This window comes from Callorhinchus milii, unplaced genomic scaffold, assembly GCF_018977255.1.
Source record: "Callorhinchus milii isolate IMCB2004 unplaced genomic scaffold, IMCB_Cmil_1.0 Scaffold5, whole genome shotgun sequence".
In the NCBI taxonomy this organism is placed as follows: domain Eukaryota; kingdom Metazoa; phylum Chordata; class Chondrichthyes; order Chimaeriformes; family Callorhinchidae; genus Callorhinchus; species Callorhinchus milii.
This window is the reverse complement of record NW_024704746.1, coordinates 19213017-19234167: the sequence shown is the minus strand read 5'-3', so window position 1 is coordinate 19234167 and position 21151 is coordinate 19213017. Positions and strand designations below refer to the sequence as shown.

Here is a 21151-nt window from a genome sequence, read left to right as displayed (position 1 = left end):
ACAGAGAGAGAGAGAGAGAGAGAGAGGATGGAGGGGTTGGGGATGAAGAGAGAGGAATTGGACACAGATCCCCCAGCAATGTTTACAAACAAACAGGACAAAAACAACCATCCATAACCCTACCCTAAGCCTTGTTGTGTTGACGGGCAACTCGACGTTGCGGGCTCACGTTTTAACGATAGGGATTTCATTTTGAAATGCTGCCCTCTTGTTTTGGCATCATGGCCGAATGCTATTTGATTGAACCCCTGTGGAGTCCTGTAGCTCAGTGGTTGGAGCGCTCGCCTCCCAAGCGAGAGACCTGGGTTCGCTTCCCGGCAGGGAGAAACCTTGGGCAAGTTCCCTCGCTCCACACGCCGGATAATAATCCCTCAAGAAAAAAAACCAGTAAGAATTTGGTCACTCAATCCATGACGGTTTGCGGGACGCTGCTGTGCGCAATTGGCTGCCGCGTTTTGCCTACAAAATATACAGTCAATTCACTTCACAGCATATTCTGTGAAGCGCTTTGAGACGGCGAGAAGACATGAAAAGTGCTATACCAATTGCAAGGATTATTATTATTGTTATTATCTGCACCCCGCTGCAGGGCATCTCAAGATTTCAGATCAAGAAGCACAAGGCTCAATGAACGAACGACTCTGCCGAACATCCTTTCAACACTGGTGATCCCCAAACGTCAGGTATGCCCATCGATCAAGGGGAGAAGCAAGTCAAAGTATTTCTTTCACCAGAATAAGATCTAAAAATTAGACGCAAGGAAGACTGCTCTGAAAAGATTCTTTGCAGTACTATTATTTAAATTAAAATAATAATATGATAGTACAGATGCAAATGAAACAATTGCACACACCCAGTCACTACTATATCGTCTACAACCTGCAAAAATACCAATTTCACATAGAAAAAACGGTTGGACTGCCACCCAGAGGAGGCTTGTTGTTTATTCATCTGAGACTAAAGACTTGGCCTTCTCAAATATTACTGGGATGGTCCCCTATACGAGTTTAAAAAGATTTAAGTTTCCAAGTTTTCAGCGGTCAACAATGGAGGAGGTTGCAAGACCCTATCCATTCTCACTAGCCGAGCAAGATCGACAGATCGGACATCAACTGGGGTCGATTGTTTCATAGATCTTACTCAACAGTCGGCTCTTTCTGCTCTGGTGTTTGAAGAGAACCTAAAAAAAACTCAAGGCAGGCTGAAGACACGTCAGGAGGTAACCCAGATTAAATATAAGGCTACGTTCAAAAGAAAAAGTCCTGGTATTGCTTAAAGTAAGTATTTTACTTACAAAACTAGGATGCTGTTGCCTTCCACCATAATATCAATCAATATATTTTTTAAATTACAAGTAATTTTTTTTTTAAAAAATGCTGAAAAAAATAAAACTGTCCTTTGGTCAGAAAGGAATCTCACGAGGTGGTTGTTTGGGTAAAAATGGTTACTATCTTTTCAGTTTTCATGGCTGTAAATACTTATGACAATTTCATTTTTTTTAAAAAAAGAAACAATTTTATTGCAGCTGTGCAAGTTTGTTTATGCCACAAAATATTTTGGTTTACAATATTGAGAGAAAGAGTATTATGTACATAATTCAGTTGCCATGTTCTCACAATCAAAACTTGCTTAACAGTGTTAGAACACGAGAAACATCAGAAATGTTAAAATTCCAGACATTTCTATAATGAAATCTTATTCCTATAGAGAAATTACACCAAGCTCTCAAACATCTCAACATAAGTTATCTACAACACTACAGCAGCAGTGTCATTAAAATACATTTAGAACGTAACAAATAAAGTCAAGCCTGGCGCACAACACAATAAATGTTCCAATTAGAAAAAAAAATTGAATTAAAACTGAATTAGAGGTGAGGATGAGAAAGTATGGTACCATGACTGTTTAACTTGGGCAAGATTTTAGAACTGAGTAGGATGAAGACTGACAAAACTGAAAGACTGACTTGGATTTTTTCACCTGACAAACTGGAGGCAAAAAGGTAACATTCACAAAATAGTTCCCTGGACCACAATGTTTTCCTTAAGTATCTTCACAATAAAATGGAAGATGCCAAATTCCAATACCTACACATCCAATTTATTATAGCGAGGATTATTAATGTCAAATGTAATCTTCCAGCATAAATTATACATATCACATGGTCATATGGACTGTACATCTTTTTTTACTGTAAATCATTTTAATTATTGTCAGCATTATACTTTGAGCACATGATATCTGGACATTCAAATGTAGTTCATATAGCTTTTCTGGTCGCTATACAGTTCAGCTTTAAAAAGTAACCCTTTAACAAGATATTCACAGGATATTATGTATAATAAATACTATTGCTCAAAATACAATGATTCTTATGAAGTCCAACGCCACCACGCCACTTTCATTCTGTCCCAAACTGCAGTGAGAGAATCGAAAGCCGGACGTACATCTAGAATTGTGAACTTGTATGTCGTCTTGTCAACTTCACCTCCATCATAATAGTCAATCACATATCGTACCTCTTTTCCACAACGGTTCACAATCCAGTCATGTCGATCAAATGGCAGCTCATAACTGCGAGAATATTTTAAAATTATATTAGAACAGATGAACCAAGATTTAATTTTAAAAAAAGCATGTTACTGTCAGGTTTAACTAAAGCTATGGTCTCGTGCTGCAGTCCAAGCATCAGAAAGCAATTTTTTTTCAAAAAGAATATTCCAAAATCCTACTTATGATGAAACAAAAATGTATTTCAAACTAACGTCGTTTCAAATCTACATTTATACTTAAAAGATTTCTAAAGTTTTTAAAATTTCTGGATGTCAAAACAGGTTTTTTAAAAAAAATCTTTTAGAAAATATATCCAATAATATTTAGAAAATTATTCAGACTCCCTGTGGGCCGAGTGGTTAAAGGCACAAGATTGGTTACTTGTTGCACAATCATAACGTTCAAATAGAATATTTTAAAATACGTTTGTACCTTCAAACAAATACTTAAGCTTATGATCTTCTGTCATAATATTTTAAAAATTAAATGTTAACCAAAGCAAAACAAAATGTCTTACATTATGTGGAGAAAATTACATCAGATAGCTTAATTTCATTCCATACCCCATCCAAGAACGAATCCGGGCTCTTGGTGAATATTCTTTAGCCTTTCCTCCAAAACGAATAAGTGCAGGTCCACAAGGGCATTCTCTGAAATACAACCAACGTTTGGCATTTAAATAAACTTAACATTTTTTTCTTAACATGTACTTAATCTCATTATTTTGTTGAATCGCATTGGAACATGGAAATACTATGTTCAGATTACATATTAAAATTTTAATTGTAGTGGCCTTTTGCTTTCAGGTCATTTCTTAGCCTGGGAAAAGTGCATAAAATTCGAGAAAAGGCCAGAAAACAAGTCACCAGCCAGAAGGCAACTTTGCCAGCATTCAGGATCATAAATCCGACAAATGTGTTAGCGTACGATAATTCAGCATCAAAAACTGGACTAACTTGGCATGGAGAGCTTCCCACTTGAGAATTTCTTGCCATGCTTGTTCATTGTTGCTATTGTGGATGTTAATAATGTTGGTCATATCTTTAGATGAAATGTCTTCATTACGCCAGCGCCATCTGCAAACAAGTAGAGAAAGTTTAAATTGTATTTCATGGAAACTAATGTTCTCACTTGCTTTGACAGGTGATTCAGTTTCTTGAGTGAAACATGTAAGCAATCATACAAAGTGAATTTAATGCCAAGTTCCAGAATACCAACTGTAGCCTTTTTAATACTTCACATATCAATGCAATATAGTATTGAACAAATGGTGAATTGCAGGCACTCTGTCTGTCACCCTCAAGTGCTGGATGAGCTTCAGATGAATACTGCATTCATCTTTGAGGCATTAACCTATGTGAAAAGTGCTATATAAGTGCATGTTTGTTTAGGTAAGAACAATATGGAAACTGGTGTATTAGGCAACCAAGTTACATGGTCCCTCTACAAAGAAATATCCATTTAAATGCATTTCTTATCCATTCACTCACCCTTTCCGAAGCATTGCATTCCAAAACATTTGCTCAGATGGATATACCCAATATTTCTCTGAATTAGCCATAGGAATATGAGACTCCTCTCTGTTAACAGAAAGTGGAAATGGCTGGTCTGGTGCTGGCTGTTGATTAGGTGGCGGCATCTATAAAACAAAGTTTGTAAAAATATCTAATTTTGTGTGTGCAATGTGCAAGGTGTGCAATTTTATTTTTAAAACAGAATATGAGCACATCCACAATTGTTCTGCGTTCAGTGTAATCTCAAACTTTTAATGAAATAATTTTTAAAAATGACCAGCATTGAATACCTTACATAAGTGCTTTGTCACTGAAGAAATCATAGATGTCTTTCATGAAGGACAGTGGGAAGTTCCAATAATTTCCAGTTTACTATACTCACTAAATTAATATGTGGAAAATAAGATTACCATTAACAGCTCGATACATAAGTAAATTCTGTTCTGCTTACCATATTACTGGGGTCAATATCATCTTCAGTTTTTGAGTTTGTTCCTCCTTTCATGGGACACTGCACATATTCATATGCCCTTTCTTGATGTTTGGGCAAGGAAGAAGACGCTGATGTAGGTGATGCAGCCGCCTGATGCATTGGACAGTCTGACGGAGGAGAAGCTGCTAAAAGGATAAACATTCCACGTAAAATAAATTCTCAACAAACATTAGACGATTAAAATAATTACTTTAAAATATATCCTCACAAAGAATGCAATCGAGCAAAATATATCAGTGGTTTGGCCACCAATATCAATACTTCTGAAGTACAATTGTGTTTTCTTCTCCTTCCAAAAGGCATCTTGAACTTCTCAACTTTGGTGAAATAATTTCTTCTTCTCCTCTCCACCCCAGTTAAAAACAAAGTTACAATGCAGTAATTCTTTCAAGTAAGCGAATATTATTCAACGTTCAACAATTCAATATTTTGCAATAGATGTTTTAAAATGATTAGATATACCTTCCTTCTTGGCTTGATGCATGGGGCATTCCAACGGTGGGGATGCTGCCTCTGGTGCAGCAGTGGCAGAAGCTGCCTGTACGCTCTCAGGTAATTTTGATGTTGATGCTCCCATGCCCGATGACTTAAGGCTGCTTATCTAGTATAAAATACTGTGAATGAAACCATTTAACATTTATCAAAAACAAAGCATTCTTATTTCACGTAAAGGTCACAAGAAAATGATAGGAGTCCAAACAAGCTGAATGCATTGCAAATTGTGGGGAGAAAGTAAAGGAAGTGTAGAAGAAGGATATGATGAAACTAGAGGATCCCAGGACGACAGAATTTCAGCCATACCTGGTCGATAACACTTAAAGTTTCAACTATGGTGTCCTGATCAAGGGGAAGGCAGAAAGAGGAGACAATTGCTGTTCAATGTCTGTCAGAGGAGATCCTTGTGCCTCAAATTGACAAGGCAAACCGCAATGTCAATGAGCAAAACCCTCGATGACAATGTCAATGGGCAAAACCCTCTATGACAATGTCAATGAGCAAAACCCTCTATGACAATGTCAATGAGCAAAACCCTCTATGACAATGTCTATGGGCAAATCCGTCTATGACAATGTCAATGAGCAAAACCCTCTATGACAACGTCAATAGGCAAACGAGAGCACAGGTCATAACTTTACAAGACGGGTTCTCCAGCGGGAGACCAGAACCAGAGATCATAAAATTATACAGTAGGGGAGGCCATTCGGCTCATCGTGCCATGCCCGGCTCTTTGAAAGAGCTGTCCAAATCAATCCCACTCCCCCACCGCCCCCGCTCTCTACCCATCGCCTTGCAAATTTGCCTTCCCCAAATATCCACCCACTTCTACCTATCTATGTACTTTGAAAGAGCTGTATCCATCCATCCTTCCATCCATCCCTCCATACAGCTCTTTCAAAGCACGTGTGTGCGTACGTACGCACATAGTTCTGACGAAGGGTCGTGGACCCGAAACGTTGACTCGCTTTCCTCTCTCCACAGATGCTGCCTGACCTGCTGAGTGTTCCCGGCTCTCTCTGGTTTTGTTTCAGATTTCCAGCATCTGCAGTATTTTGTACATACAGAGAGTCTGGCACCAGCCAACAACAACAACAACAACAACTGCCCCCTCACTCCCCCTCCACCCACCCACCCACCATGTCATTCAGGAAGCTACAGGAAGCTCCAGCAGCGGCGCTGGGGAGTGGGGGAGCCGGGGGTGGGGGGAGTGGGGGAGCCGGGGGTGGGGGGAGTGGGGGAGCCGGGGGTGGGGGGAGTGGGGGAGCCGGGGGTGGGGGGAGTGGGGGAGCCGGGGGTGGGGGGGAGTGGGGGAGCCGGGGGTGGGGGGGGGTGTCGCCGGGGAGAGAGACATACCCGTGAGAGTCACTTTCACCCGCGCCTGACGCCTTTCATCCGACACCAGGCCCCGAGCCCCGGCCTCGCGCAGCACAAGGAGTTCCCTCACCGCCGGGTCTCCCCCTCATACCGCACCCGCCTCACACTGCGCCGCTCGCTCGCTCGGGACGGCAGGACAGCCCCGGGGCGCCGCGCCAACCGCCACTTACCCGCTTCGCGCCGCCGCCCCCCCACTCCTCCTCGAACACGCCAAGGTCGGGTCACGACCTCTCCCACAAGCCACCGCTCGCCCGACGCGCTGACTTCATAGACCGCTTTCTGGCTTGCGTCACTTCCGGAACTGGCGGCCGGAAGCGGGGTCCCGGACGGTGCGAGTCCGTCGGTCTCCCGTTCCACCTCATTTCACCAAAACGTCGGCCTCGTCGGCCGTTTCCAAAGCACTCACCAAGACAGGGCCCCTCACCGGCCCCGCCGGGACCCTCACCGGCCCCGCCGGGACCCTCACCGGCCCCGCCGGGACCCTCACCGGCCCCCGCCGGGCCCCTCACCGGCCCCCTCACCGGCCCCCGCCGGGACCCTCACCGGCCCCTCACCGGCCCCGCCGGGACCCTCACCGGCCCCGCCGGGACCTTCGTGTCCTGTTTTTTTTAAAAGAATTATATGATAATAGCCCTCGCATTGGCTCACGTCTTCGAGGCGTCTCGAAGCGCTTCACCGGACACGCTGTAAAGTGAATGGACTGTATGTTTCGTGGGCGGGAACATTTATTCAATAAAAATAGCAGCAGAAAGTCTTTTTTTATATATATATATGTGTGTGTATCCTGGCACTTGCTGCTGCTTTTCATTATATATATATGTAAAAATACACAATGGCGTATCCGCAACGTGTCACTGTTCAGGATCATTGGGACCACTGCTGGTAAGAAGGCGGCGCGATTCCTCTCGGTGATCCGTCGTGCACCTCTCCTGCTCCCGTTGCGCTCCAAACCTTCTCGTCTTCCCGCTCCCACGTTCCTAGCAAACGGACGCCAAAGGAACACCCGACTCTACGCGGACGCAGCAGCTGCAGCGCAAGGCTGCTCGCGTGGTGCTGAACTCTGAGCGCTTGTCACGTCTCCTCCGATCTCCAGTACACCCATCGAGTCAAAGGAGTTGTGTACGATTGCGTACTACGCTTCTGATACGTGCACGAGACCTAACAATATCAATCCGCTATGATAACTGATACGTGGAACAGTTATGGTAATGTCAAGAAGCACAAAACACGTCGAGCTCGGTGTGCATGCTTTATTGCCATTGAGTGGTTGTGAGGAAATTACTATGTTAAATCATTTTATTCCAAAAGCTTTTTCATGGCTGTGAACAGTGGACGATGTATTTAATTAGAAACAAAATACAGCAAATGTATTATCTGACACAGCATCAAACGCTTTCAAAGAAAACTTAGGGAGGCATCAATTTCAGTAGAATTGAGTTTAAAAAGCCACACATCTTGCAAATAAAGACAAACATTTGATTCATCAGAGTTGAACTGGTTTCATAATGGTAAACGTTATCAGGCTAGTAAATTATGTGGAGCATGCAGTTTTCTACAGTAGGTTGGGAAAAGTTTTATAAAATTGTGTTCTCACAAATAATTGAATAATACAAGTTTATGCATGGGTTTAAAATACCACATATTAATGTAGAAAAATAAGTTACTATTATTTCCTACTGCATTACTTTCGGAACCTGTAAAATATTATGAAAGCTAATAACTGAAAATGCATGACCGTACATACACAGCAGGTAGATTTCACATTAACTTTCCTTAGGACCCTCACTTAAATACACTTATGCCATTTGTTTTTAACTCGAATAATAATTTTTAAAAAGCTTAACAGGAATGGCTTTATGCAAAACCTTAACATTCTTTTTTAAACATTACATATTAAACAGAAAAAGTGTAAAGCTACATTTTACCGTTAATGGGTGGGTGACAACATATTAACTCCAAAATAAATGTTTCACAACCAAACATGTAAAAAAATAAGTAACAAGTAAACATTCAAGGTAATGCACAATTACACCTACAACACTCCATACTGTAACAACAATATAACATTTTAATCCTTATGCATTACCATTTTTGTTACTTTTCAAGGCTCATGTTTCAAAAATGCAAAGACAAATGAAAATTACATTTATGAACAAAATTATATATTGCTTACGTATCAGACTTCTGATTATACATAAAGTAACATAGAGTGAATATAGTATGAAGAGCAGGCAAACATTTACTCAACACATGGGGATCGAAATCGAGTATGGAACTTCAAAATATTCCAAACTGCTGGAGTTTTAAAAGATTTTTCTTAAAAAAAAACAATTAATGTAGCTAATGTGCAAGGCCATTCTCCTGGTCATTTCTCCTGGCTTAATCTATTCCAATTCCGTTCTTCACTAAATATCCACCATTAAAAAAAACACAAAACAGTGGAGCCAACAATTATGGCTCTGCATAAAACTGAAAGCTGTTCAAATCCTTTGCATCATCTTTTCAAATTCCAAAATCTCCTTTTGCTTCATAACGTTTTACAGTTACCAGAAAAATACATATATATATACACACATACACACGAAGGAACCGATTTAAATAATCTACTGTAAAATAGAATATCAACATAGTATTCAATATTTCTCTACAGGACTGGCAGATAATTAAAGCAACTTGTATGCTTAATATAGAAAAGTTTTCCGCTAGAATATACTTCAATCTTTAGTATCACAAACAGATTAGTTAATTATAGTTTTCAAACTCAGTTAACTGTCTATTAACCACCTAAGCAGCTGCAACAGAAACAAATAAAATAAGAATTTAAACAGTTGAATAAATAGCGTGTTTTGTTTGACTTATTTCTCAAATATCCATTTTGCCAACTAAAGTATGAACAGTATAACGGTGGGAAGTTCAAAGTTTACACAATATTGTATACTGTACAATTGGCAGCAAATCGCTAACATAATCTCTTCAATTATCCACCAAGTGTGCAGCAGAAATACAACATAAATTTCTGGGATCTAATCTCTGGATAAAATACCTAAAAAGGATAGTCTCATCAGAAAACTCTGCCTTGTATAAAACATTTAACGGCTTTGAAATCCTAAAGTTACTAACCACTGCTTTGAAATTGCTCTGCAAGTTGTGAAAGAGCTTTGCTTAGAACATTGACAGTAGGCAGACTGACAATCAACCTAAAGCATTCAGGCATTAGATGAACACCAATCAAGATTAACACATTAAAAAATGTCAACAAATTAACAAATAAAAAAGGTCCAAATGAACAACTCCATAAACATTGCCAACTTGCTTTGTCAGGGGATGATTTGGCTCAGCCATTAAATAAGAATATTGGGGGGTAATAATCATTCAACTACTTTTTGTATAATTCTGTTCACTAAACGTTTTTACTGTATTTTTAAAAGTATTATATATAACTTTACAGAATATTTTCACCCAATAATATTTCCTGATATTTTTAAACTAACCTGCTCCTCAAAACTAATTAAACAAGCAAGTCCATCTAGTAGGGTTTACCTATGTGATATCAATAAAACAGCTACTAAATTAACAGAACTTTATTTTTAAGTCATCTAAACTACTGTTGTAGAGATAGTTCAACCAATCACGAAATCCCAAGTTCCTGGGAATGGAACAATCATCACAAAAAAACATTCAGAAGAAACTCATTTCACTCAGATAACTTCAAAGAAAACAAATAAACAAAGGACATTTCACTATTTGCAACCCAACTTCAATCCTAGCAATGTTTTGGAGGATCTAAACACTAAACAAAGTCACCACACAGCTAGTAAAAGTCAGCACACCCATGTTCCACGTTACTTCTATATTGACAGTATCATAGGAACAAGTAGTCTTAAGCAATTACCCAATTTATTTCTAAATGGATTAAGAGCTTAAAAAGCCTTATTACTTAGCCTTACATGATACCTAACTCATAGGTTTATCTGATTTAATCATGTATCTCTTCTGTAAGTACAATTTCAATCTGAATGTTCCTCAAAAACAAATTGAAGCTTGGATTACTGTACAAGGTTTAATCATAGAAATCATATATAGCATTGATTACTTACTGGCTGCCAGTGAACCTAGCGGATCTAATCTGTAATTATGCCTTTATACTTGTTTTATTCCACAAAACACAATTTCCTATTATTACCCGACAATCTAGGAGACTACTGCTGCTAGCTCAAAGACAGTTGAAGTCAGGAAAGCTTTGGAGGCAATATTTCCTCTTTCCATCAAGTACAGCAACTTTGTCCATGTGCGTTATATAATAGGGAAAATCCCAATAGAAGTGGTCATTGTCAAAGTAGCAACCATCTGGAATATCTCTCCAGTGTTCAGTTAATTACATTGGTGTTACTCACAATTAAAATTGCTTAATTTTATTAATTCTGAACATATTATTGAATGGAGTTATTAAAATTCAGCTACACATTGTTAATAGGGGTTCCATCTATACATATAGATGTGGCCCAATTGATCCTCATTGCCTCTCGCAACAGGATCACCTGCAATGAAGAATTTCTTCAGTGCACTTAGAGTGATATGTTTTTCGGCTCTCCTTGCAAGAATCACAGTGACTTTTAGGTAATAGGTCTTGATGTAGGTGACATTTAGAAAGCACAGCAATTGGCCCGGTTGGTGCTGAAAGCACTTCTGGAGTTTACACAACATTTTCTAATAAAATAATTGGTCCAAACCTAAAACTGCTCATTAAGAATGGTGGACGATATACTCTTTTGGGTACAACCACGAGCCTATTTTAAAAAATTTAAATCAAGCTGTATTCAGTTTGTTTAATCTTTTTCATTTCCTAATCTAACCTTCGAGTGCATGGTAAACATGTAACCCTAAAAATACTGTGGCCACCTGCATTCGCATAACTAACTGCCTCCTGGAATGATACAATACAGTGTTGCTCTACACTAACCAAATAGAAAACTCTAAAATCATGCATAAGTGAGTGAGGAGGGGGGGGGGGGGAACGTTATCATATAAAAAAAATCACTTCAAAGCAATTGGAAGTTAGTTTACTTTAGTTTTCCATTTTCTTGGCAGGCCAGCTTCCTGGCTAGCAAAACCTTATGGCACCCCCTTGCAATCTTATACATCCACATAACATTCATGATATCTAAACAAATGCTGGAGGCAATCCAAACAAACTGGGCTCTCTGTCCAAGCTTGGAGAAGGCCTCTGTTCCAAATGTGGAGATCATTTTGCCATAATATAAAGGCATGACGGCGATTCTCACCGTGAAGAACACCACTACCATCAGAATCCCATTAGTTAGGTTTACCCTGGAAGTTTTGGGATAACCTAGCACTTCAAAAAACCATCTGAAAGACATAAGGCAGCAATAAGAAACATTTCTGAAATGAAGACAGGAATCATGAAGATTACGCATGCATCATAAAACTATTCAACAGAATGGAGAATGGAAATGGTCCATGTAGGTTCAATTTTTATTCCCACCCCACTCCATTGCAGTCGACTCCTTTCTCCTTCTCAGGATATTAGAACCTAGAATTTGACCTACAAAATTGTGTAGAGAAAATACTGTAAGCAGACTGCTCATAAATTGTGCCCTAGTTGGTTTGCAGCAACACAGTAATACTAAATCATAATTGGAAACTCAGATTTTTCCTCTAAATTACTGCATGTTCCAGAAAGTGATGAAAAATTCTGCATTTGCACGTCTACATATAACAATATAACGTCTACATATAACAATATAACAGTATAATATATGATACATATATCATTTCTGACACCACGACAATTCTCAGCAAATGTTTCACTGGCCAAGACATTAGGGTTTCAAAGTTTAATCTCATGTTCCATCCAGATATTATGATTAATACAAGTGCGAAAGTCCAACTGTAAGAGCTCTGTATTTCTGACATAACAGTCCTGCCAGGATCATGTGAGAGGCTATTAGCTCAGGCAGATCTCCTGACCTTTTAAGAGGATGAACTTCAGCATGTTACTGGGGCCACTTAGTGCTGGCCCTTCTTGAGGATTTTATTCTTGCGTCAGAGGTTGTAGCCTTCATTCTTTCGTGCCACTTTATATCAGACGTAAGTGGAAGCAAGGTTTGAGATTAAAGAGAGACTTTATATACTGGAGTTGGGCAAGCAACATCGTGATCAGTCTTTGATACCCAATGACACAGTCTTTATCAGTCCTGAAGAAAACATGCCAATTGTTGCTCATCTTTCAGATGAAAAATTAACCACTCTGTAGAGCACACTCATCATTAAAATTAATATTGCTTTTTAGGACATAATCCAGGTCATTGATGAAAATGAGAAATAGAATTGTGCCCAGTACGATTCTCCAAGAAATCCTTCTGTATGTGCGTGTGCTGTAATAAGACTATGAGTGTCCATTTATCATGTTGTTCTTCATTCTTAGTCTGCAATTGTTCCTGACCAGATAACTTACCAAGTTCATTTTTGAATGAGTTAAATGATCATTGTTGGGAGGCTCTTTCACAACCACAGCGCTGCGAAAATAATTCTTTCTAATATAAGCACATAAATTGCTGGGATCACACAGCAGGTCAGGCAGCATCCAAGGAGAGAGGAAATGAGTTAACATTTCAGATCTATGACCTTTCGCCAGAACTGATAATCTTTCTAATGTTTAGTTCCACCGAGACTTTTTAATCCTTCAGCGCATCAATTCTGCGTTCATCTGATCCACTTGTCTCAATATTTTCAAGTTCAAGAGCTTGTTCTCTGTCAATCTTCTGCTCTCCAAAGAAAATCAAGCTTAGTTCTGCAAGCCTCTCCTTGTCAAGTAAAGTTCAAGTCTTGGAATCCAATACAATACATAAATACAATTTTAAAGGTGCCCCAAAACTGCACAGAATATTTAAAATTCAGTCTCGTCAGCAAAGTTACTATAACTTTTGTTTGGTTTGTAGTCCATTCTATGACTAATCCTGGACTACACTGTAGATCTGCAAGTTAAAGTTGCACAAATAGGCACAATAGCTAACAAAAAAAGAGTAAACATTCAGAAAAAAGGCAAAGAATGAGTAAATGTGAAAAGAAAGATTGAATAAATTCAGTCTTTCCACAGAAACCTGCATTTTCACCCATCACGGCAAGTCCCAGTGAATCAAAAAAGCCTAAGGAATTTGACCTAAATGGTAGACTGGTAGGGTCTAAATAAGTGATAGATTGGTTTAAATTGCAACAAGTTCCAAAAAACAAAATGAGAAAAAAGTGAAATAAATAGGAATTATTGTTCCTGTAAAAGATTTTGAATCTCTGAAGACGACCATGAACACATTGCAAGGTACAAACACTAATGTACCTACCGCTGGTTAACAAAAGGAGTTGAAAATTCTGCAATCAGACGGAAGTTAGCAAAATAAGGCAGCAATCCCTGGCCCTAGAAGAGCAAGTTGAAAATTCAAGGTTTACCTGAAATTCATGTTAAGAACAAACACATCTCTAAAAGAGAACAGAACAAATACTGTAGCATGGTTGCCTAAAGGAGCATTCAGTAAACATTGTTATAGTCAATCATAAAAGAATTTGGTCCTTTATGCCCACAGAAAATTAAATAAAAAGCATGCTCTGGGGCATAAACAGGATGAAATGCAGATGGTACGTTGTGTAACTGTACTGATATGCCTTTGTCTGTAAGTATGAAGTTAATTTTTTTTGCAATAAGCAACACAGCTAATAAACTTAGATTCTTTTGATCAGTGAGTCAGTAACAAGAGCGCATAAACTGAACAATTTTAGCAGGCGAAAAAAAAGGGTTGGATTAGAAGAATTAATTAGAAGAAACAAAGGATTGTTAGAACTCAGAATGCCTATCCCGTAAACTGCTGTTTAAGCTAAGTGCGTAACAGTATTTAAAAGGGAATTGGATAATTTCTTGCAGAAAATGCTAACATAAGGGGTATGGGAAAGAGCAGGAAAATGGGGCGGACAGTATCAGCACCAACATGATGGGCCAAATGGTTGCCTTCTATGCTGTTATCAAAGTCTCTATGATCAATTAAGTTTGAATATTTGCAATTACACTAATTATCAACCAGGTTGGATTGAGAAGGCAGTCTGGTTGTCGGTCAGACAGATTTTACCTCTACAAGCAAAGACACTATTGTTTGAAAATACAGTTCTACATTTAACTTTATGCCATCAAATGTACTTGGGGGGAGAATTCAGATTACACGTGCTGTAAGATCTCTCCAGCCACATCAAACACATCTAATTCTTGGGTGTGAGACCTATTATTATTACAATTCTTAGCATTTTAAATGGGTCTTTTGTGGAGATCCTTGAAAGATATGGGAAGTTATCAAATTCTCGTGGCCATGTGACTAGGTTCTCTTGGCAATTGTACATGTTGAGTATACTACAACACATCAGCAGAAACAACAGCGTTTGCTTTTACAAAGAAAGTGGATACGACTTACCAAACCTACTGCATATGCTACACATGGAATTTTACTAACACTTTGACTGTTCAAAGACAAATACCAATAGTTCCAGGAGTTTGAGACCCCAACGCACAAATAAGACAATTACTTGAATTCTTTTTTAAAAGATTATTCTCTGGGTTAATGTTGGCTTCACAACCTCACAGCTCAGTAAAGAAACTAATCTTATAAATAGCAGTATATACTTCCACTGTATATGCCCCATTGTAGGAGTTCCTGTGAGGAACAAGCTCTCTATGTACAATAGAACTACCTGGATAATGGATTTTAATCTAAACATCAGGCTTTGTGGGTGTGAGATGTACACTGACCACTGTACACTTCTGTAATAGACTATACTGGAACTCAAGGATTGAGTTATAATAAATATAATGTTTTTCACATCCTCCAGATGTCTCAAAGCACTTCACAGAATATAAAGTGAATTGACTGCATATTTGTGGGAAAAATGCAGCAGCCGAATTGCTCACAGCAGTGCCCCACAAACAGTCGTGGATTGAGTAACCAAATTATTTTTTTCTTTAGGGATTATTTATCAGGCGTGTGGAGTAAGGAAATTTGCCCAAGGTTTCACCCTGCTGGGAATCGAACTCAGGTCTCTCATTTGTGAGGCAAGTGCTCTAACCACTGAGCTACAGGACTCCAGTTCATTGGGAACAGCTCAAAGACATACAGATTCATTGATTCAGGGAGCCACTGCAAGCTTGGAAGTCGTTAAATACTTTCTGCTTCCATCTGCTTCCTCTCCTCAAGGCACAGATTTGTACCGAGGTCTGGTTGCAGAGGAGCCAATCTCTCTCTCCTGTGCCTTTGAGGAGCATCCAATCCTGTGCGCACCTGACTATTTCCTGTCTAGCCCAGGAGCAGTTCAGTTAATTATAGAAACCCTGCTAAGAAAAGTCAAAAGTCTTGAATCATCTTATCACAATGTCAAGCTAGTTGCAGCCTTCTGCATTGAATTTGATTCCAAATCTACCTCCTGTAATTTGGACTGTATCGACAACAACTTGCACGTATATGGCACCCTTCATGCAAGGTACTGGCTCGGAAAGCTTACCAGCGGTGGGGTCTGACACTGAGCTGGAAAGGGAAGGGGAGGTAACCGAAAGCACAGTCCAAGAGGAAAGTCTTCAAGTGTGATTTGAAGACGGGTAAATAGGGGGCCAAGATGGAGGGGAGGGATTGAGGCAAGGAGCACCTCCTTTAACCATGAAATATAGGAAAATAATCTTCGGTTATATTGGTTCCTAAAAACGTGGTGTTAAAACTGATGTCAGTACAAAATGCAAGTCACATTTGAAGAGTGCACAGACATGTTCCCTGCCCTACTGGCAAACAGCAGAAGGCAGAGACCGAGGACTGCTTCAAATCACACGGGTCCCTGATGTGTTCTATTCAATAAGTCACTTTCAGTCTACCAGCTATCGCCAATTGGACAGTGAGACAGTCACATGTGCTGGGTGAACAGGGTAGGCAGGAGTGAAGAGGCATCTATCTTCCTGGAGAGAATTGGACATGGTGGAGATTGGAGTAACTGTGTGCCAGAAAGAATCTACTGAGAAACAAAGAAAATTATCAGAAAAACGGAGAGTAAGTAACCTAAGCAGCGACATTAAATTAATGAGAAAGAAAAATCAAGAACTGAAAGAAAAGAAGTGATAGAACTAACCTGGTCAATGAAAGAAACATAATTGAATGAAGAAGTGAAAATAAAAGTGAAAACTTAGCACAAGGAGAAGAATAAAGAGAAAGGGACGGACTGAGTCAGAAAGAAAGCAAATAGATTTTGTTAAAGAAAAATAAGAGCGAATAGGTTGAATGAATGCTGCCTTAGTATTCACTGAACCTATCCTTTATTATTTGTACAGCATTATGAAAATGGTGTGCTTCGGTTTACCATTGTTATGTATCCTCTTACTTCTCTTTGACTGTTTCAGCTCCTTTGAATCCAGAATGGAACACGCCTGGAAATCAAGCTTACATGTTCATTACCCCCATGAAACCAGTGATATTTTCAAATGTACACCTGTGGTGTGCACCGTGTGATTTAATTGGGATAATCAGCTTTTTTCAACGATTAACATATTAGTTACAACAATGCTCTACCACTGTAGCTATCAGGCCAGATGCATTATTGGTGGTTTGCGTTTTTAGAATCAGTAAAGTTTGAACTGAATGATTTGACACAACATTTGAAATGTAAACGTAAAACCTCATGTAAATAACTGAATACTTTAAGTGCTATGTTCTCATCAAAAGGACATAGTACTTGAAATATGCAGTAATTTCCATATGCAATACATTTACGATTGGACACATATCATAAGTTTGTAGGAGAAGTATTAAAAAGACCTTGTCAGGGCGAACTGGCAATTCCTTGCTGAACTATGGGTTAATTGTATTTTCTCCAGAATTTCTTAAGAGGCACTGAAAAATCACTGAACTATACCTTCGCAAACAGGATTTTGGCACATTCTCAAATACAAGATTAAGTTTTAAGATGATTTTCTGTAAAAAGAACTACAGCAAAACCATTTCAAAGACCAAGTTCAACAATTTGCCAAATCCTGGGCGCCCTTGAAAGCTACCTATAATCGAGTAAATATGGAACCGGGCGAAAGCTTTACCTACAATAGGGTGTACATTCCTCATCATTCACAGTTTTATGTATGCTCTTTCTACTGCTCTTTGCAACTTAAGAATGGCACTTGCTCATTGAACAGAGACACATTCAAGGCCGTATGTTAAGTATGTTATGTAATAATCTTACCAATTAGTTACACTGATAGAATGATTAAAAACATACTTACAGCATCAGGTATGCATAAACTCGTATGAAATGTACAATGGCAAAGAAAAAAGCCCATACAAAACCTAGGTCAAAAGCATTATATGCTAATACCACTACATACTGGTAAGTCCATATTATTATTAAGCAATGCAATTGCTCAGTATATATAAGCAATAGCATTGAACTACAGACAAGACAGGAACAAAAGCTCACCAGGTAAATTGATTCTCTCATCATTTTGTAAATTTGCATTTTCACATTATAGTTTGGACTAAGAAGGAGTGGGATTTCAGTATATAATTAAGCAAAAGTTAGGAGAAAGGACACAGTTAAGACAATTATAGCACCTAATACAGTTGCAACTACAACTAGCAGCAGCGAGGAGAAACAAAAACACATGCAGTTTAGGACTGTGAAAAAAGAAAGACAACATGTTAGATACCGGGCTGTAATACTGTATTATACAATCTTCAGACAATCCATAAAGACAAAAGATGCTGACCGTTCTGTGGATAGGTGTTGGAAAAAAAAATAGTCCACAAAGTCTACACTGGAAATGTGGTTTCTGAAATTTCATTTTCAATTAGGGTATTTATTACATTCAACCGAGCAAACCTTCCCGTGTCGAACCACATTCAGCTCACTAGGGAATACAAAGCACAGGAGTAGTTCATATCCCCCTTTCCTACCAGCCCATTAAAAGCAGTATTCAAGAAATTTACTTGCATCAATTGACACATTAGAAATTATTTAAACAAAATCTATTTCATGTTCAATGCCTACTTTTGTTTATAAGAGCCTTTGGACATCATCCTGAAATGAAAGGCGCTATACAAATGTAATTTGTTGTTGTAAATTTACCACTTATTGTGCAAACATTTGTCACAATAGATCAATGTTCACAGGTAGAAAGAAGTGTGTATTGCTCTAGAACAGAAAAATGGTGAGTTTCCCCAGTTCAATGAATCTTAGTGAGCTAAGGGCAGTTTGCACTGTTGGACAACCTTTTGTTTTTTAAATAGAAGCATCTGACATTTCAGTTTGACCACAACCTAAACAAGCTAACACAAACAGACACAAGCACACACTGCACAATGCAACACAGCAAATCCAGGCAGGAAGGCTCATTCCAATATTTTAAAAACTCTAACAGGATAGCTAGAGATCACTGCATGCTGAATTAAGACATCGCAATGAATAATTGCGATTCATTCATGCCAAATATTGCCAATAACTTGGTGTTATCAGTTTAGATTTGAATTAGAACAAGGAGCTGTGACACAGTTATGGAAATATTATTAAATGTGCTCCAAAATTACAAGCTGACAAATGAGACAGCATTTAGTTTAACCAATAGAATGGTTCATCTGGAATTTTTAATGGCGTGTTTGTTTTGGTGGTTGCTCTTGTATAAAAATGATTCTTCAATGAATTCGACAGAAGGTCATCGACTTGAAACAATACCTCACTTTCCTCTCTCCATAGATGCTGACTGATCTGCTGAGTGTTCCCAGCGATTTCTGAGTTTTGTGTGTGAGATCTTAAATGAAGCAGGCACAAAAAGCACCGTACACATAACAAGGCCATTAAAGTAGGGTAGCTTCATCAGTGAATGTACCACATGGTGCAGCAGACATTCAGACCAGGAAAAGTCAGCTATTTCACCTGAGTCAATCTTAGGGATATTAGGGATGATTGGGTTGGGGTGGAAAAAGGATAGGAGGAATACTATTCCTATTCAGTGATCTTTGCGAGTGTGTACAGTTGAGCAGTTAGTGAGGACAAGGTGAGCCTTGTCTCTGATGATCGCTACAGTTGAATGGCCTACCTGAACTGAATGTCCAGTATTACATATATAGAATGGGCACTGATGTGAAGTACTGGAATGTATCATCAACTGTGGAATTATACTTCAACGCAAGTCACCATCAAAGGTAGGACAAAAGGAGCAAAACAGTGTGTATATGTGCGTGTGGGGGGAGAGAGGCACTCAAACGGGACTTTTAAAACATCAAGGGAGGGAAGGACAGAAAGTATACTTGGGTTCAATATAATTCGACGACCACAGTAGTTTATTTAAGACGCTGCTGGCAGGAAACTGGAACGCCAGGCCGAGCCAATAATGAAGACACAATGCAAAGGGGTGCAAACAACAAGCGCAAACAGCTGACGCAAGAAAAAGAGGAAGAAGAAAGTAAATTGATATCCCACTTATAAATTGGTGAATATTCAGCAATACATGCAAAAATACCAAATGAGAAAAATCAGTTAACCCAGTGATGCAAATCTCCCAGATCTTTGGACCAAGGCTCAGCAGCCAAAGAAAATCCTACATCCACAGTGACTTCTACCATGCGAGGTGTTAAGCGGTTAGAATATTAAACGGCCAAATCCATCCAGTTCTGTAAATTGTCTCAACTACCGTAAAAGATGCAGTATTTAATTAAGACAGTAATTTTTAAAATCAAGTGTACCGGCATTATTATTAATGAGGAAATTGAGGAAATATTGTAGATTTTGACCTGAATACATAAGTGTGTATCTTCAAAGTTATTGCCAAAGTGGCATTATGCCCAGGGCTCTCCCCTCAGCCTTTTCCACTGATGGCAAGGGTTGAATCTTGGTGCCAATCCTTGTTCTAAACTGTTCGTAATATCATGCACCAATCAACACACACAATGAAAAATGGGTCAATGAAAAGTTCAAAGCTCTGACCTTCCCAAACATTTAGTAAGGAATTGATTTACACTCTTTTTTTAAAAAAAATTTTTTTTTAGTGGTCACAGCTTTGCTAAATTTAGAACCACAGAAATTTACAGCACAGGTGGCAGCCATTCGGCCCATTGTGTCTGTGACGGCTCTTGGAAAGAGCGATCCATTTAATCCCATTCACCTGCTTTCCCCCCNTACTCCTGCAGATTATTCCTTTCTAGATTTCGATTGAAAGGCGATATGGATTCTACCTTGACCAACTTTATTGCACTAAAGTATTCCATATCCTAACAACTATCTGCATAAAAGAAAATTTCTCCTAATCTTCCCTTTGCTCCCTTGCTAACTATCTTAAACTGATGCTCTGTATTGTAAAACTTAATTTGTGACACTTTAAGATGGCAATTAATATAAATCTGAAACATCAGAAAGTGTTTGACTTTTCAGTGTGGTTTCCAGTCAAATTATCACAATTTCACATACTGTCACTGGCATAATTTGAAAGAGAGTATATTGGCATTCAAATTTACCTGCCTCATCGCTGAAGTTTCAGCAGATTTTCATTGATGTTATTAAAAAGCCGGTCACATTCTCAGCTGTTTAGTAACATCAAAGAATATATCTAATATTGGAGATCTCTCCTCGGTGATTGCTAATTGTTTTAATACTGGATAAGGTATGGCTTCACTTCCAGCACTATAAGCAGTGCTTGGGTCAATGA

At 38.9% G+C, this 21151-nt stretch overlaps 2 protein-coding genes across 7 annotated transcripts in view; both read right to left on the bottom strand.

Annotated features, from left to right (window-relative positions):
• Positions 1-1492: 1492 nt before the first annotated feature.
• LOC103174637 (cytochrome c-type heme lyase) lies at positions 1493-6679 on the bottom strand. Of its 5 annotated transcripts, none has more exons than XM_007887113.2 (7): positions 6603-6679; positions 5023-5174; positions 4519-4682; positions 4044-4192; positions 3510-3629; positions 3117-3203; positions 1493-2574 (listed from the first exon to the last, which is right to left on the bottom strand). In XM_007887113.2, the coding sequence occupies exons 2-7, from the start codon at positions 5135-5137 to the stop codon at positions 2373-2375; spliced, it is 837 nt and encodes a 278-aa protein (XP_007885304.1). In that variant the 5' UTR covers positions 5138-5174; positions 6603-6679; the 3' UTR covers positions 1493-2372.
• A 989-nt stretch (positions 6680-7668) lies between these two features.
• Positions 7669-21151, bottom strand: part of tlcd4a (TLC domain containing 4a) — a 29310-nt gene continuing 15827 nt past the window's right edge. For both annotated transcript variants that reach the window (XM_007887115.2, XM_007887114.2), the window contains 2 exons: positions 13791-13864; positions 7669-11799 (listed from right to left, as the gene is read on the bottom strand). In XM_007887115.2, coding sequence (XP_007885306.1) covers positions 11493-11799; positions 13791-13864 — 381 coding nt within the window. In that variant the 3' untranslated portion in view covers positions 7669-11492. The remainder of the gene's footprint in view (positions 11800-13790; positions 13865-21151) is intronic.

Excerpts from the sequence above, each read along its gene's own strand:
- LOC103174637 (XM_007887111.2), bottom strand. The coding sequence starts at position 5,137 with ATGGGAGCATCAACATCAAAATTACCTGAGAGCGTACAGGCAGCTTCT. Across the intron at positions 3,204-3,509 it reads TGGGAAGCTCTCCATGCCAA|AGAATGCCCTTGTGGACCTG; the intron begins GTTAGTCCAGTT and ends GTTGTATTTCAG. Across the intron at positions 2,575-3,116 it reads CGGATTCGTTCTTGGATGGG|TTATGAGCTGCCATTTGATC; the intron begins GTATGGAATGAA and ends ATATTCTCGCAG.